At 38.5% G+C, this 19,238-nt stretch overlaps 1 protein-coding gene across 1 annotated transcript; it reads left to right on the top strand.

Annotated features, from left to right (window-relative positions):
• Positions 1–14,487: 14,487 nt before the first annotated feature.
• On the top strand, positions 14,488–18,311 carry NDUFA4 (NDUFA4, mitochondrial complex associated). The gene is made up of 4 exons (XM_027639395.1): positions 14,488–14,660; positions 15,259–15,347; positions 15,686–15,746; positions 18,094–18,311. The coding sequence occupies exons 1-4, from the start codon at positions 14,619–14,621 to the stop codon at positions 18,148–18,150; spliced, it is 249 nt and encodes an 82-aa protein (XP_027495196.1). The 5' UTR covers positions 14,488–14,618; the 3' UTR covers positions 18,151–18,311.
• Positions 18,312–19,238: the final 927 nt, after the last annotated feature.

The raw sequence follows: 19,238 nt of genomic DNA, 5'->3' as shown, positions 1-19,238 counted from the left end.
AGGCATTAAAGGTAAAGATCCATGGGTTGACATAAAACAATTTACTGGAAACAGCAATGAGATAAGAAAATAAACAGTAACAGCAACAATATTAATAACAAAAGTGTACAAGAGACAGGTGAGTGATTCACATGCAAAATGCTCACTGCAGAGCCCGACCTGACCACAATACCCTGACCCAGAAGCAAGTCCCTTTCCCTGTCCCTGGAAAATGACTGGAGGTGGTGTAGAATGACCTGGAATAACCTCCAGGTCCCAGCCATGCCCCCTCCTGGCTACTGCAGAAATTAACCCTGTCCTGGCCAGAACCAGTACAAAATGCTATCATAGAAAGCAGAGTCTTTAGCTTCCTTATTTGCTTAAATGTTCTTCCCTTTCCTCAGTAGTACTGGTGCACCACAGACAGTTACCCTTTCCCAGCACTTCTTAGGAGCCTATCCAGACTTTCCAAGGGTGTTTGCCACCTGATAATCACTGTGCAAACCTGTAAGCCTAATGGGATCCCAAACCCAGCAATCTGTAAGTGCTATGACACATTATTTCACTAACACAGCCTTTCTGTTCCTCACTGTTAAAGAAAGAAGTTATGTGCAATACCAGTAAAGAATGTCATTCTATTCTTTTTTAATAATCAAGACTTACTCCCTCTTAACAAGATATGAGAAATGTGAACATAAGCCAGTGATTCCTACTGATTTCAGTGGGCTCTAGCTCAGGTTTTTAATGATGCTGACTGATACACTTTTTCCAGATGCAGTTGTTCATCCATCAAACCATTCCGTTGTTCTGAGGAAAGCTGGGATGTAAAGAACATCTGCCACAACGAACATAAAAAGCACAGACCTGCTGTTACTAATGGGAAGTATTCTAAGGGCTTGGATTAAAAAAAAAAATTAATTAATTTTACAAGAATAATTACTTTGAATGTGAGTGCCAATGACCCTTCTCACATAAAGCTTTTCCAATACAATCTTGTTTTGGTGTTGCTGAGGACAAAAAAATGCTTCAGCTGTTCTGAGAAAAATCTTTGTGAATTACTATATAATAAATTCTACTGAAGGGATTTCTACAGCTTCCTTTTAAATTCTATTTATTCATTATCTGTAAATAAAAGAAGCTGAGCTTGCCTGGTTTGGATTTGTATGAAAAATTACAATTAAAATCAGGAAGCAATAAAGAAAGGAAGTAACTGCTTTTAATGTTCCTTGTTAAAATGTAATTGTGACACTTAGGAATCAATTTGCTGCTTTTTCTGATACTTATTATATCACTGATTAACACAATGTTTAGCAAAGACAGAGAAGATGTCTTTTATCGTCACTGATTTTATAGCATCTAATCTGTTTTTAATCTGGTTTTGCCAACTTGTGCAGGTTTCTTTTCTTGAAAAATTGTGAATTTGAGCTGATTTAAGATCCAATTTATTGCAAAAGAAAAGGCATTCAGTTTTGCTACAGCTGCCCTTCATCAAGACACATATACAGAATTTTCTTTCTTTGTTAAAAAGGAAAAGCAATCGCCAAGACATGTCTTTGTTAAGGTTCCCTGCTGGCGGCATATGGCAAAGTTACTGGCACCTTGCCTGGAAAGTGCAGCAAGAACTGATAGATCTGATCTCATACTATGGCTAGGGAGAAAATAGACTACAGGAAGGCCAGCCTTACAGCCTGTGACCATCAATTGCTTGGCAAGAAGCACAAGTTCCTGAAAACAGATGTGGGAAGGTGAACTGATTTTGCGAGTCAGAGAAAGAGATTTTACCATCCTAGGTGATGGCAGAGCCCCCCAGACAGTTCTTATTAGAGCTGGACAACAGAAGTCTCTATGTAATTGTGTTTTATATGCTACTTTTAAATAAAACTTTCAAGGTATAAGCGTTTAAGAAATAATAGCATATAAATGCATACAGATGTTTAAGAAATAATATTATAATAATAACAATATTATTATAAATAATATTATAGTAATTAAATGTTTTTACAGGTCAGTCTCAATTTCAAGTATTTCTTGAGAACTGGGATGAAATCATCCTGCTGCAAAACTTCTGAAAAAGAGGCAGATTTCCTTCCATATTGCTTGAGCCAGACATTCAGAGTGATGATCCATTCAATGTGAAAAAGGGAAACATTGACTGGCTTTTTCTATATTATTTGAAATTAGTTTGGCAGTACTTAGTTTTGGAGGGTTTTGTGGTATTAAGTGGAGGGGGAATCTACTGTAATTTTGACAGTTCGTAAAACAGAAATCCTGAAGAGACTTGAACATCTCCAGTCCCAAACATGGACAAGACTTCTAGCAATAAGATTCTGCTCCGTTATTCCAAGATATTTGTATGATGAACACACAATAACGATGATAATTTTTATGCTTTTACAGATTATGTACATGTGACAATTATAGGGAATGGAGTTGGTTTCCAGATTGCTTTAAATATTTGTTAAACTCGGGAAATGCCATAAAAATTAAAATAGAAAAGTTCTTTTCAATTACAGTGGCATGATTATAACTGTTTTTTTAATGAGAATGTCTAACCATAATGATGTCTCCTTAGTCACATTGATGGTAGGGTGCAGTTTCACATGAAGTCTGACATCTTCCATTCTCAATACCTATATCCAATTCTGTAATTATTGAACCATATACTGAGCCAGTTTCTGATCTGACAGAAATCTACCCTATGAAGAAGCCCTGTGGTTCCAAGACCAACTGATTCAGGGCAAGTCAGGGACACAGGGTCAGGAAATTGAAGGAGAGAGGAAAGCAGGCACGAACGCCCAGCTTGCCAGCAATCCATGTTAGATCAGGTGTGACACACAGGCAGCTGTACGGTCAGATCAGTCAGGTCTGTCGTGAGATCTGACTGCAGGTCTCATCTCCTCTCTCCCACTCAGTTCTCCTGGATGTTTTTTGCAATCACATCCTTTATGCTTGCACTAGAAGTGACCTGGAATTGGTCCAGATAAAACTTTTTTGTTTCATCTCTTTTGCACCACCTTATGTGAACTGGTACTGGAACATGAGTACCCAAGACCAAAGGAAGGATAAAACTGTCTCTCAGAGTAGCATTTTCAGCTTACTGTGAATTAAAACGACTGTGTTACTTTGGCCTAAGTGATTCACTACATCCTTTACTGTTCCATGTAATGAAACCATACCTGTCTGTGTTCTCACTATTATTTGTTTGTATTCTGTGATGCAAGGTGTCTCTAAAGAAAAAAGATTTGTGGAATCCACAGTGCACGGTCTTTTCTGTTGCCCCTCAAGTAATTCTCCTCTCTCTTCCAGATTCTGCAGTCATGAAACAGTATACCAGGAAGTCAGTTTAAAAGAACTATAACCTTGATAATCATGCTTCCTCCCCTCTAAAATCAAATGGGAGAACTGAGAGGGAGAGACAGGGAGCAAAAATTCCCACTGCACTGATTTGTTTCTTTAGAAATGCAGTATGGATTACTTCTTTTATAACTCATTGCATTGGAATTTTCTGATTTTAAAATCACAAGTCATATCAATTTAGTCAACTTTTAATGGAAGCTCATTTCACACTACAAACAAATATACTGAATTCAAGTTCAATATGACAGATGGTTCTCTTAAGGACTTACTTGTTTTACTTAATTCATCTCCAGATTGGCCTCTTACAGGAAGTTTTTTTTCCCTTAGTAATGATTCTGCTATGAAGAGGTTGTGTAAATATATCTCCTATGGGACATATTTTTGACAAGATTATTGCTTTTCAGAGCTACAGAATTTTAAATTATGCTTGCAGAAGATAACAATTTTAAAAATTATTAATTTCATCCACCTCTGTTCTTCATTCCACAGAGAAAAGGCAAGAGTATTGGGTGCCTGAATACTTTAGGAGTACAACGTGTGTTTGCTAAGACAGCTCTTTCACACAAGTGCTAGTGTTCTGCTTATGTCTCTGTAAATAGGGACGGCAGCCTATTTCTTAAGGGCAGGTCCCAAAGAGGAAAAACAGATGGGCAAAGACAGCATCAATGGAGTAACATCTCAAAGTATACAAGCTTATAAGTTAGTCAGACAAATAGGTTAGTGAAAGACAGCAGTCAACTTATTTGGACCAAGGATGTTCTGAAACGAGCAAGTAAACAAAACATTCTGTTGTCTTTAATCTGATTTCTTGTGTTATGTAAGGAGAAAAGAGCCTTTAACAGAAAAAAATACTTTACGAAACTTCTTTTTAATTAAATATGCTAACTCTTACGTTCTGCCTGTTCTCAAAGAAAATTTTTGATGTCTCAGTACATATAAGAAGAAATATCAAGGCATGCTGTAGTTTTTCCCTTCACATAATTTTAATTTCAGTAAGGAGTCTGTTGTTCAAATAAAATAAATTCCTGCTCAGAAGTCTGATTACAGTTATATGTTTCATGCAATCATACAGTGTGAATCCTACAGATATGTTGTATATATTATTCAGAGGATAGACTCATTCTCACATCAAAGAATGGTATTATCCTTCTCCCATAAATATAATAATACCATTCCCTACATTTAAATGAAGCTATATTTAAAGAAAGGATAATATGAGAATACTACTACTCAATAAGTGGTACATCACACAATTTTTAACAGAGTAGAAGTTTCAAAAAAAAAAAAAAAAGTAAGTAAAACTCAAGAGTAACCAAAACAATTTCTTTCATGCACTTTTTGATAAAGCTTTCATGATTTATGAGAGAGAGACTATGCCATGCTTGGTATTCTTAGAAACAGAACAATGTTTTGTACTAATCCAGATAAATGCATACACAGATAAAAAATGTCATTCCTCAAAATGTGTGGCAGATGAGTTAAGAGTACAATGCAGCACTTCAATCTGCATCCAGGTTGAACATGGTCTGAAAAAGGCTATATTTTCCAAATAGAGTACAGTATATTTATTTAGTATTTACCCAGAAAGGATGCCAGCTGGGATTGGATTTCATATTCTGTTATGCTAGAAATTATCAGCATAAAGTACTAATGATTCAAGCAAATGTGATAATTTGAGATATTGTAAAAGAGCAATGGCTTGGGGATCCACTACTTGCTTCTTTACAAGAACCTGTCACTATGCCCTCCCATGCCAATTTTGTTTATGTCTAAATTGTACTTCAGCTGGAAAAGCCATAAAAGGGTTTAAACCTTTTTTAAGATATCAGTTGTTTATCCTCATTTATATGCCACTGTCTGCAAAATCAGGTTGCTTACAAAACTCATCAGCCCTTGCGCTGACTGACATCATAGCCCTCGTAGGAGGAACCCCTAAACTAATGTTTTTGCACAGCATGAACCATGTGAAAATAGTAAGAAACAGATTTTATCAGATGTTCTGCACAAGCATTCCAGGTCTTACCAGGTTCATACCAGGATACTGCAGATATCCTGGTTTTGCTCTGAAGGTTAATAAAAGCATGAGATTTATCCAGTTACACCTTCTGAAATACAACTGAAGTCTATCCCCATGCATCAGCTTTTATCTCCAGTGATTTTGGCAAGGGCCAAAGATGACATCCTGAATGAGTGATTTATTCTAACTAGTTTAAATTGCCTCTGGGAACCACTTGTATCTTTCTACAGATTTCAGAAGCGAGACTTGCTTAAACTAAACTCCTAACTTTTGCATTTCTAAAGTTTTGTTACATGTATTGCCCCAGTGCACTGTCATTCCCTGAAACACATGTAGAACACGCTCCACACCCATGCTTTTCAGATGGCTCTGTGTTACCCAACAGTGCCAGCTTCTGCAACATAATTCAAGACTCCTAAAGTAATCAATAATAGTTCTGTCATTTGGCATAAGCAGCTGAATTGACGTGTCTCTTCGTGCTGCAATGCATAAAACATACTGGATTTCTCAGCTACCTGAAAAGCATTCATGTGCAATTTCAATTCAGTACTCCTTTCTACTTTGCAAACACTAACCTTCCTCTAAAAACTACAGCAGAAAAGGAAGGCAAATAATGTTTTCTTTGGAAACTACATGAATAACATTCTTACTTCCAAAATAGCAGTATTTGTCCTGTTCATAAATAGCAAGAATCCCTCTTTACCTTTTCCATAAAGAAAACAAAAGCATACAGTCCTTGTTAGTGGAAGATGAATGAGAACTTTCTCCAGCCTAGGTTTGTGGAAAATAGTTTGATCAGAATTATGTCTCATCCTGTTCTCTAAGGGCTCTATCATTGTCGTAAATGAGAACAAGTTTTGGCTTATTGAAACTGTTAGATTTGGAAGTCTTATTTTTCTATAAATTGTGGTTCCATTAAAATACTGACATTCTCCATTGAAAAAAAAATACAGAAAAATAAATTAGAATACCAAATCTATTTATACTTTCCTAACTATGTAATCTTTTGTTGGCACAGCTTTTGCAGGTAGTGCCACAGCAATAAGACTATACTTTATAAACATGCACAGTTTTCATGTTTTTGTGTTATAATTATATTGTTCTCTCTAATGTTTGGAATGCATAGTGAATGTGAGGTCTCATGTATCATTCCATGCAGCTGTTGCACAGTCAATTATACTTTGTGTGTATGCGTGTGTATTTCTACAGTTCAGAAGCTGCCTATAAGCAGTTTGTTCTGTTCCCAGACTGTCTGCTCAAGTCACTCCTGTGGCAGGTGTATCAGTTTCTCCTAAGTAGCAATATGTCCTGGAAAGGGCTATCAATACCAAACTATTATTTTCCAGTAAAGGAGAATACCTTTATTCAGAGAGCAAACTCTGATCAGATTTTTATAAATAATTATCTGATAGCTGATGAAATATAAGTTTTTACTAGCGTGACCCTAACTGTCATGCCAGACCTGAAAATCTGTGACTTGTCTCAGTCAGTGTAGATTCCAAGCATTAAAAAACAAAACAAAACAAAAAAACCAACCAAACAAAACCAAAACAAAACCCAAAACAAACAAACAAAAACAACCAAACACTTGAATAAATTTTGGTAAAACCATATGCAAACAAAAGATTTACTAACAGCTAACAACTTTTGAACATCAGAGCAGAGGACTTGTTAGGACTATCTATTTCTTCCCCAGCATATGTAAAAGAATGTCACAGAATGGTCCTGGAAGGATTTTTCAAGCATGCTTCTCCTTATTCCATACCAGAAATTAAAACTTCCTGTATTCGGATGAAAGATCAAATACTTTGAGACAATTATAGGCATTAGAAACAGAAGCAGCTTTATTTTGACTCCAGTAAGTTATTTCTGAGTAGTTGAAGCAGCATCTACTTAAAAGCAATTTCAGGTACCCATCCTTTTTTACATTTTTAGTGAAGATACTGATTTTCTATTGAGGCATTAAATGTATCTTTTATTATGGAGTTGAATAGTTTTTCAAATCAAACACAAGAGCAGCTTACGGGGAAATACCATTATGTATGGATGCAATTGCATGAAAGAAATTATTTATAAAAGGGCACTGGATGAGCAAAGTTTTTAGGGTATCATTCCAGTAACAACTTCTGATCAGATTCAAGTCTCCCAGTTGGGCGCAAGCTGTGAGGGGCCTGTATTTCTGCATCCTAACCTTTGGCAGATTATATAATTGAAAATAAAATATATTTTAAATATAAAGACCAGCTGCTTCATTTGTTCTCTTGAACCTAGACAGTAAGCAGGGACCATAATTTAGTTCCTTTTAAGGATTTGATTCTCAGCTGTTATGCTTCTGCCATGTCATTCTTCTTAGTTTCTGTTCCTAATAGTCATGGAGTGATACTGCATTAAAAAACAAACAAACAAACCACCACATCCATTTTATAAATGTTGGTAATTAAAACCTGAATACTTTCATCCATTTTGGAATGTCTTATACTCTTACACATCTCTATTTCTGATTCTCTTCCATAACTACTGAATTCTTTCATGTTTTATTTTCAATAGGTAAGGCAAACTCTTGCTTGTGACCTGATTGCTTCTGCAGGATCTGTTACCGGAGTTGCTGCCCACTGTCTCATGCTGATCCAAAAATCCCTAAAGAAAATTTACTGAGCCAGATTTGAATCTGTCAACTGGAAGATACAAACCCTCAGTATTCCATTATGAACAACCCATGCAGCCACCTGGTTCATTGTGCAATATACACTTTAATACGTTTTCTATGCGAGGAATGGGGAAGAGCATTTTTATGCTAAGAAATGTCCTGTCCAATGATTCTTTTCATACTCTGTATGGATGAACAAAGAACTTCCCTCTAGATTTTTTATAAAGTTTCACCAATTAAAATTTACGACAGCTGAGGAACTAGGATTTTATAAAAATTATGTTCAAGGACAAAATTTTAAAGTCTTGAAAATATATCCATATTTTGCCACAAGATACTTAAGTTTGGGAAAGAAAAATTAAGGAATTTTTCTGTGAATTTTCATTTTATTACTGGCAATTTCACTTTTGCTAAATAGCACATATTCACATAGCCACTCTCATTGTGTCAAGAATGTATTTATTTTCATTTTAAATTAAAAGCCTTCATTTTAAAGTAAGGATTTATTAGCTTTAAGGTAATTATAGCTACTTTAATGCTACAGCAGTCTATATAACTCTACACTTATTAAAAGTGTAATATTACTGAGGATCTGTACATTAGGGCTAAAAACTTTTAAGTTTACAAATAGCACTGCAAAAATCCAGGACATAATTTGTATTTTTAATATAAATGAATAATTATAAGTTATATACATAAGTACAAGTGAACTAAAAAAAAGTTTTTCTGTCCTAGTAGAGTATTTACTCTTTGGCTTGCTGAGCAGATTATAAATTCTATAAAACAATTCCTCCTTTAGTAATAGAACATATAACCACTTTCACCTTTTTTTTTGTTTTGTTTTCCAGATCTCTAGCACCCCTATTTAACAGAAATTTTGCTTATATGGTTGTTAACAGGTTATGCTGCATAACATGCCCCTAAACTGTATAATATTATTGTGTTCTTTCAATGGATGTATGGAGACAGGACCCTTTACCAACCCATAGTTTTGACGGACATAAAGGAGAGTAGTAGAATATTTCTGTGCCATACATTTCGGTACCACTTATTATTAATTTCTTCTCTCTTATAGCCCTTGTGCTTAGTATTAAAATTTCCAGTAGTTTTTTTTTCCCTTTCACCCTAGTTCTCTTAAATATTTTTGGTGGTGTTTAAAAAAAAAAAATCTTGTTTATATCCTTAAATTTTTCTTTCCTTTTTTTTTCCCCTGTAAGCATAACAGTTCACTTAACTAACTGCAACATACTGAAATTCTTAAGATTTTTTTTTGCAGAACAGTTACAATGTTTACACTTAATGGAAGATTTATCACAGGATGCTATAGTGCAATGTTACTGCCCCTATGCTTCCACCTCAGTCCCTACGTTCCCTTCTGCCCTTAGAGCAGGGATGCCAGAATAGAACATGCAGCCACTCCATTTAACAGCCTTAAACCCAAATTTAAGTCAGATGTTAAGGAAGATGTAAGCAAACCACTGCAAATGGGTTTGGCAGAGGTCTGCATAAATATATCCTGTTCTGTTGTTGCCCCCTGCTAAGTGCAGAGAAAGGAATAGAACGACTTACAACTGAGGGAACAGACATACAAATCGGAACAAAACAACACCAAAGTGAAATATTTTGTGTATTTGTTGCATGTAAGCCAAATTTACATTTTTACATATTTTTCAAAGTTTTTAAATACATTTTGCTCTCCTAGAATTCCTTTTCTCTGCTAAGAATTATTTTTAAAAGTCCTTGCCTTTTTACCAAAACTGATAAGTTGTACAGAAAATCCTCAGTTTATACATTGTTCTGATTAACAGAGAAATGTCCTGATGCTGTAGGGCAATTCATGATGAATTTAGTTTCTTAATCAGTGACCAATTGGAACATCTCCAAACCTAGTCATCTCTCCTTCCTATTTTCCTCCAAGTGAAATATGTAACTTTAAATTGACTACAATTTTGTCTCTGTTTCTTTTATTTCGTGAACTGACTCTGTCAAACCTTAAGAGTGCAATTCTTCAAATAACCTTTGATTTTATTATGACTTCAGATTCTTGTTCTTCAGGAGATCAGACATGACCATATCTGTGGCTAAAATCAATTGGTTTTAATATAAAAAAAATGAAGCACACCATAACTGATGTTGAACAGAGAAGAAATCTGCAGATTTCTATGAATCAGTTCATAATAACAGGTAAGGTTTAGGGAAGAAAGACTTTAGAAACAGGAAGGCCACCAAATACTAAAACAAAGCATCTGGAATAGAAGAAAAGTTTCTGAAATCAAATGCTCAAATGAGCCTAAGGACAGGAACAAGGTACAATAGCAATCAAAGAGGAACAAGTGAGAGACAGAAGGCATGAGGTGAGGCTGTACAGAACAAAAGAAAAGAGGAAAAAGTAAATGATAAAGCAGTGGAATAAACTGAGGACTTGGATTTTCAGAAGTGCCGAGCACTACTGGAAATCTATCTCCTAATTCTTAATTGACTGGTTCATCACAAAATCATTCTGAAATACCTGAAGAATTTATTTAAAAGCAGAAACCTACACGAAAATAACTTTACTTAAAATAAAGGAAGTGACATATCTAACTAAAACATCATAAATTTAATTGTCAGGCATGAACGCAAAGACACCAAACCTTAAGAGGAAATAGATGTGTTTACTTTCAGCTTGAGTAGCTGAGAAACAGAGAAAAAGGTGGCAAAATTCTCTAACTTTATCTAGTGTTCACTGTCTTTTGGGAATGGATGGATTCTTGATGAGTAATAGAAAACTGTTAGTCTTCAAGTATGGCCAATATAGTGACAGTATTATCATATATTAACCCATACAATTTATATAACTATGGCATAGTACAAGCACACAAACACAGCAGCTAAGTAGGTATTTCTAGGAACCACAGATCCACCATCAAGATTCCAAGAAGTGCCTTGAGTTTATGCTCAGAATTTCACATGAAACAACTGAGAGACTGAATTTTTAGCAGTGCTTGCACTGTGTGATATTTAAGAATATTAACTCTCAATTTCTAAACTTAGAATGAAAAAATCTCATTTTGGATTGTTTTCATTCTTTAATTTTTTTCATCTGCAAAATTCATTCCTGTACACAAAATTTCAAGTACCATAAATAATAAAACACATATATGAATGATGAAGCAGCTGAGCCATACAGGGCCAGGCAATAAAAGCTGATGTACACAATGATAAAAATTTATGAAAGCCTATAAAATGCATGAGAAATTTTGCAAACTGATCAGGTACTATGCCTCTGTTTAAATTCACAAAAGCACAAGAAGACAGCTAATAATATAAATCATTGGGAAAAAAATTATATTGAGAAGCATATAAAAACCATAATGTTTTTCCTAAAAATATGTGCCCAAGACATAGCCTAGTGGAAATAATGTATCCCTGTTGATCTTGCCTCACTAGTGTATAAAAAGGACACTCAAGGTGTCCGAATTTCTGCACTTAGCCATATGTCAGCTGTGCAGAAGAAAGCAGACTGTTTCAATCTGAGGCGAGCTTTGCTGAGCACCCACACATGGTTTCTGGCTACCATCTACCCTTAGGTCACTCCCTGGTTATCCTGCAACTGCTTTGGCAACTGGTAATTCCTGCAATCCAAATATATGGTGAAAAGTTCAGCCACTATACTGGAGGATGAGTAACCTTCCAAGTTACTCTTGGAGGTTTCAGGTATTTATCTTTTATAAAAGAATGACAGTGATACTGTGAATTTCCATACTTTTAGCATAAGTAAATTGCTCTTGTCATTTTGAAAAAACATCAAAAGTACTGTCCCCCCCACAAAATGAATACTGGAACAGTTAAGAAACTCCTAGAGCATGCTAGCTATGCTCCTTTTCTGTTTACCAGCTCTGGAACAAATGAAGGAAACAGGTAATAGGATTGCTTTACTCCCAAGAAATCATTGTTATAATTTTTTTCTGGTGCAATCAAAAAATTTGACAAATGCATCTGTTCAAGTTACTGAATAATGCCAACTGCCAGAATTTTTGTCTTGTCTATAGTTAGCTGTTATTCAAGTTAAACTGGCTCTGGCAAACTGAAAAAATATGATTTTATTTTTTTTTTAAATTTACTGTGACAATTTGAGACAATTCTTAAAAACAAGCAGAAGCCATTCTGTGGAACTAGTAAGTGAAACAGAAGACCATTTGCTTCGACACATTTATTCTCTGCCATTTTGTTATTTTATACTTCAAAACTTTACTTCATTATACAGCCTCAGAAACTATGAGCATACATATAAAGTTATTTTGCTTCTAACATAGGAAAGGAACACTTTCTGTCTTGGGTTAGTAGCATGCTGATATTGCCTCTACCTAATAATGCATTTTGTAATGCCTTAGGGGCAAATTTACCTTTGAGTTACCTTTTGTGAAAGAAATCACACATGAAAGTGGCTGGTGATATTACCCAAAGATAGGCACTAGGTTCCCAATTCTATATAAGATACACAGTAATCGATAAAAAACTAGGGCAGCACTTGGACACAATACAATAAATAACCCTGTTGCTCATTTAGAATTATATACCAAGAAAAATAATTTAATCCAACCCAACCTTGGCAAAAATATTATAGAATCATAGAATGGATTGGGTTGGAAGGGACCTCAAAGGTGATCTAGTTCCAACGCCACTGCCATGGGCAGGGACACCTTCCATTAGACCAGGTTGCTCAGAGCCCCATCCAACCTGGCCTTGAACACCTCTAGGTATGGGGCATCCACAACTTCTCTGGGCAACATGCTCCAGTGCCTCACACCCTCACAGTAAAGAATTTCTTCCTAATATCTAACCTAAACCTATTCTCTTTCAGTTTGAAAACATTCCACCTTGTCCTGTCACTACATGCCCTTACTCTTGCCAGCCTTCTTGTTAGTTCCCTTTATGTACTGACAGGTGCTCTAAGGTCTCCCAGGAGCCTTCTCTTCTCCAGGCTGAACAACCCCAGCTCTCTTAGCCTTTCCTCATAGGAGAGGTGCTCCAGCCCTCTGGGCATCATCGTGGACTCCTCTGGGCTCGCTCCAGCAGATCCATGCCTTCCCTGTGCTGAGGACCTGAGTGGGAAGCAGTATTCCAGGTGGAGTAGAGGGGGAGAATCACCTGTATGTAACATTTCATTATAAACCACTTTTGAAAGTCAAAGGTCTCTCTCAATGCCATGTACGTGCCCAATTTTTGTCACCCTGACTATGGCAGAATAATTAACTTGGCAGTTTTATGATGAATTTCACTCTCTGTACCCTTTTCAGGACAATTAAACTCTAACTGTCTTGTCTCACCTTTAAATCACCCCTTTGACTTTTAACCTGGGTAATGGTGAGCACACAGCCCTTCCCAGCGAGGTGAGCCCTGCCGGGGGGGCAGACACAGGAGTGCATGTGTGCACCCGCTGCCTCCACACACCTCCCGGGCAGTCCTGGTGCCACAGCGGGAAGGGCAGGCACCTCTCGGGAAGGCCGCAGTGGGCTCTCACGCAGTTTGAGGACAGCACCAAGAGGGGATCCTGGTGGACAACAAGCTGTCCATGAGCCAGCAGCACTCTTGGGGCCACGGCGGCCAGTGGTATCCTGGCATGCATTAGGAGGAGCAGGTCGAGGGAGGTGATCCTGCACCTCTACTCAGCTGTAGTGAGGCCCCATCTGGAATACTGTGTCCAATTCTGGGCTCCTCGGTAAAAGAGAGACATTGAGCTCCTGGAGCAGGTCCAGCAGAGGGCAACAAAGGTGATTAAGGGACTAGAGCATCCTTCTTACAGGAACAGGCTGAGGCAGTTAGACCTATTAAGCTGGGGCTGCGCTGAGAGGCCTCATCATTGTGTATAAATATCTAAAGTGGGGCATCAAGATGGAGCCAGGCTCTTCCCGGTGCTGCCAAGCAACAGGACACGAGGCAAGGGGCAAAAACTGATACACAGAAGTTCCGAATGAATCCGAGGAAGAACTTCTTTACTGTGTGGATGGCCGCAAACTGGAACAGACGGCCCAGAGAGGCTGTGGAGTCTCGTTGGAGATGTTCCAAAACCGTCTGGATGCACTTCTGTGCCACGTGTTCTAGGACGACCCTGCCTGAGCAGGGAGGCAGGACCAGGTGACCCACTGCGGTCCCTTCCAAAGTGACCCACCCTGTGGCCCTGTGAGGGGCGGGCAGACAGCCCCACGATCCCGGCGGCCGCGGCTCCCCCGCCCTGCCAGCCCCGGGCGGCCCTGGCGCAGGCGCTGCCGCGCTCAGCGGGCGGTAGGGGCGATGCTGCCGCCTGCCCAGCTCCCTGAGGTGCCCAGGTCGCTGCCTGTTCCCCCTCGGCGCTGCCGGAGGTGCGGGCGGGCCGGAGCCGCGATAACACGAGGCCCCACAGCCCGGGACGCTCGGTGGGGCGGGAGCGGGCGCGGGGAGCGGTAGGACCGGGCGGCGGGCGGGGGAGAGCGGCGCAGGGCGAGCAGGCGAACGCTGGAGCTGCTACATCCGGGCTGCGGCGGCGGCACCTGCTGCGGCGGGGGCCTCGGTGACATTGGGGCTCGGCGGCCGACGGGGGAGGCAGTTGCGGAGCCTGCAGAGAGCGAGACCTTCGCGGCGCCCGCTGCCACCGCCACCATGCTGCGCGTCATCGTCACCCACGCCAAGAAGCACCCGGCCGTGAGTGCCCGGCCAGCCCCCGGCCCTGCGCCCCCCCTCCCCTTTCGCCGCTCGGTGCCCCTGGCCCCGCCGGCCTCCCCTTTCTCGCACATCCACTCCTGGCATTCCTGTGGATGCCGGGCCGCTGGGCAGGCACACACGGACAGGTCCCTTTTGCCTCCGGTCTGTCCGGCCTTGCTTGTGCCGCTAGGCCCAGGGTGGTTCCTCCGTTCTCGCTGTGCATCCCTCTGCCCTCAACGCCCCCACTCCCATGTTTTTACTGCATGATCGGAGAACAAGCGGTAGGGGCTGTTTTGGCAGTGGAAGATTGGATGTTTGTCTTTCAGAACCTCGCTGTTACAGTATTTTTGGTTTGATTATTCTGCATGCAGCAGTATTTTTTTCATTCATGCCTTAGCAGATGATGGTTCCTCTCTGATTTCAGGGATGTACCACACACATGGAGCTTGTGCCAGGGATTTAGAGGGCCATGTGATATGTCTTGCAGTGTGTGAGCTTGTTCTTTAGTTTGCCATTGTGGAAATCAGTAATGCTGTGTGTTAATACTATTTTAATACATTGTGCTATGATATTTAATTTCTTTTTGTCGTCGTTCCAGTTGATCCCTCTGTTTTTGATCATTGGATCTGGTGGCATTGGCGCAGGCCTGTATCTCATGCGCTTGGCAGTGTTCAACCCTGAAGTCAGGTATGTATACAGTAATTACACAGTAATTCCCAGTGCCCAGTCCTTTTGCTCCATATATTAGACTTCACTGCCTTGATTTTTGTGTTCCCGGAGGCCTTAATGTCTTGATCCAGTACCAGTGACACTGTGTGAAGACTCCTTTGATTTAGAGATCAGTTAGTTTACTGTATGATATTTAGAAACTGCTGATGAAGGACTATGCCTTTTTCTATGGAAACTTGTTTGGATGTGTGACTCCATGGCCTAATAATCACAGTACACATGCAATTTTTTTTTTACATTTTGAAGATAGTGTGATTCTCATAATATGCTTTCATATCTTGCATTTCTCTCAATAGCTGGGACAAGAAAAATAACCCAGAACCATGGAACAAAATGTCTCCCAGTGACCAGTACAAGGTAAAATGAGAAATACAGATTTTTAGGAAATAAAATGTCAGAAGTGTAGCCTGTTTGTTTAGGATGTTTGGTTATATTGGAAAGTAGCTGCATGAGTGATGTATTTCCTCTGCTGTGCAACATTTGTTTTGTCTCTAGAACTCACAGCAGAGAGGTTTGAGTTTGAGATTTAAAACTTTCCTGGTGTTGGTTGATAATGGAGTCTGTATGAAAGCAGTCATATATATATATATATGTATGTATGTGTATATATATATATATATATATAGCACTGTAAGAAAAAGAGGAGCTATATGTGAGAGGAAGAATATACTAACTCGTAATACTAAGAAATAAACTACAGGGTGAGGGACAAAACTTCAGAAGTTGTGACCTAAAGCTTTTTAAGGTCTAACCTGTTGGCCTTTACTCATGAGAAGCACTGCAGGAAAATGTCAGTGTTTAACAGAAACACTAATTCAGTTCTCCAGTTGATTGTTTGAAAACAAAACAATTGTAAGTAACTGGATGCAATAGAAATGTTCTTTAACTGATATTCAGTTTATTTCATTGAACTAATGAGGAAGCATGCAAAGAAAATCTGCAGAAATCATGGAATCACAGACTCATTTAGATTGGAAAAGACCTTTTAAGATCATTGAATCCAACCTTTGACCAAACACTACCTTGTCAATTAGACCATGGCAATAAAGTGCCACGTCCCCCACCTCCCTGGACAACCCATTCCAATGCTTGACAATCCTTCCAGTGAAGAAATTCTTCCTGATGTACAACCTGAACCTCCTCTGGCACAGCTTGAGGCCATGTCCTCCTGTCCTGTCGCTTTTTGCGTGGGAGAAGAGCCCAACCTCCACCTTCTACACCCTCCTTTCAGGTAGTTGTAGAGAGTGATAAGGTCTCCCCTGAGCATCCTTTTCTTCAGACTGAGCAGCCCCAGCTCCCTCATCCACTCCTCATATGGCTCACTCTCTAGACCCTTCACCGGCTTCGGTGCCGTTCTCTGGACACGAATCATGTTTTAATCATGTTTTACAGAAGCGCTGTTTTAGTAGATTCCTGTTAAGAATATTTGAAGATTATTCTCAAGCTGCTTAAAAATCAAACCTAATGTGTTTTCAAAGCTAGTGTCTCTTTGGTACCATGTCTTACTATCCAATCATTGCAATAAGCAAAAAACCCCCACACTTCATAATAAAATATATTGTTGTTCCCTGAAAAGTCCAGGAAGAACATAGTACTTTGTTTTCATTGCTGCTTCTGGAATGTCGTAGTTTCTTAAATATCTAAATTAGGCAAATTCAGCAGAGTGCGTAGCACAAATTCTTTTAAAGAGTGCGTGCCCTGTGGAGCATTCCCCTTCTGCCTTAGCATGCAAACACAGCCTTGGGGTTTGCCATATTTGGGTGTGTGTATCATTGGGGATTTTTTTTTTTCCAAATCTGCACTGTGGGAAATGAAAAAGACAGATACTCCAAACTGAGGATGACTATTTAGTAAAATCTTCTGGTATAAAAAGTTTTAGCTTTTGATGAGATTGTTTTTCTGTTGTAAACTTCACTTTGTTATATTAACTTCCTGAGTCTTCTCAAATAAAAGAGTCGAAGACCTGATCATTACTGTAGGAGTTGCACAGGAAGCTGTAATTTGAGTGTGCTGTAGGTTGTCTTGTTTTCTTTCAAAAGGTTAAACAAATTTAAAATTGTGCGTAGTTAAAAATAATCAAGCTAATAATTAAGGATTTCTTTTTTTTTAAGAAAAACTATAGCATCACATGCTTGATATTAAGTCATGTGGGGAGGCCAAAATCTGCCTTTAGCCTGTAAATTCATTGTGCTCAGTGCCTTTTTTGGTTATTTTGAATTGCTTGTAATAGGATCCACTTATATTAATATAAACTGAGCATGTGATCTGTTCTTTACTTTCATTCTTCCTTGTCATCCTTTGCAGTTCTAGATGCAGCTGCTTAAACCAAACTTGCCTTTTGCAAACTTGGCTCTAAATGTTCCCATGTGGCACTGTGTGTTCACTTACAGCAGTACTGTAAGAAGTTCCTCTGAATGGACTTCAGATTCTGGGGGTTAAGGAAGAAACACTGTGGGTTTTCTCTAGTTAAAGACATAAGCACTGCCTCATTTTAAATGAAGAGCTTCTAATACCGAATGGAGAATTAAAAAGTTACTGCACATGAAAAGTTTGTATTTATTTATTTATTATTGTCCAGTTCACACACTCAAAATATGATTTCAGTTTCCTGACTTGAGTTCAAATGATGCATATTTTTAGTAAATACCAGGGAAAATGGGTAGTCAAGCTTCTTAACTAACTTTTTTCCCCTTCTATTTCCTAGTTCTATTCGGTTAATGTAGACTACAGTAAACTGAAAAAGGACCGCCCTGACTTCTGAAAACACACTCGTGTCCATAAGCTGCACAGAAAGGTCTTCCGGAAGCCGTCCGCACAGTTGTCATGCTTAATCATCCAGGAAATAATCAAACTTGCCTCACGCAGCACTAGGTCATGTTTAAAACTGTTTTGTTGAGGCTTAATAAATGTTTGAAACTTGAAGTGTCTGCTCTTTCATTTTACAAAATGACAATATCCTCCTGTTAGCAGTTTTTGCTGTATGGTGTGTCAGATAGTAAACAAAAGGGAATTTATTTCCTCAAAAAGAAAGCAGAGTTGTTTGGATGGGCTTTATACTTAGTCTGTTGACTTCAGAGAAATAATTGCATATACATGCTGTTATACCAAAGTAGAAGAACTTGAAAGTACTTATTTATATATGTGTGTGTATAAATATATGTGTATATATATATGTATATATATATATTTGTTTTTAATTGCACCTGAATTTATCTGCTTGCCACTTCAAGAAATTTTGGTAGCAGAGAAGTCAATGCCAAGAAGTCATTATGCAGCAGGGAGGCAATAGATTTTGCCATATATTGCTGGAAAGAAGGAAAAAAAAAAAGGCCAAGCTCTCTCCAAAAGCTTTTATTTCTTTTCTTTTGTTTGTTTTCTGAAGTCAGTCAAGTTTCTTAATAAACGAAAGACAACTTTCAATATATAAAAAATAAAATTCTAAACACATACTCAAGATTTCATGTGGATCACAGTTTTAAGGAAGGGATGCACACAACGGAACAGGGTGCAGGTTTCGAGAAATAATTAGCTACTGATGTAAGAACTAAAATACCTTTAGGAAGGGAAAAATCTTCTACTTCGTACTTGGCTGGGAAGACTAAAAGAAATTATCTTGGCAAGTCTGTAATTAATGGTAGATTCTTTGTGCTTTTCTATGAACATCTGGCATTTCCTTGGATAAGGAATTTAATTCTGGACTGTGGCAGAGTACAGCTGTTGGTATCTTGAAACACTTCAAGTAGACTCTAAAAATGTAGGTAACAATAGGAGCTGCTATAAATAATAAGGATAGAATCAAAGAAATCAAGGAGCAAGAACTTCCATTGGAGAAGAAAAACTATTCTGTGG

This window comes from Corapipo altera, unplaced genomic scaffold (assembly GCF_003945725.1).
Source record: "Corapipo altera isolate COAL_440 unplaced genomic scaffold, ASM394572v1 44, whole genome shotgun sequence".
Classification (NCBI taxonomy): Eukaryota; Metazoa; Chordata; class Aves; order Passeriformes; family Pipridae; genus Corapipo; species Corapipo altera.
Note: the sequence above shows the minus strand (reverse complement) of the source record. Positions and strands in the feature narration are given on the sequence as shown.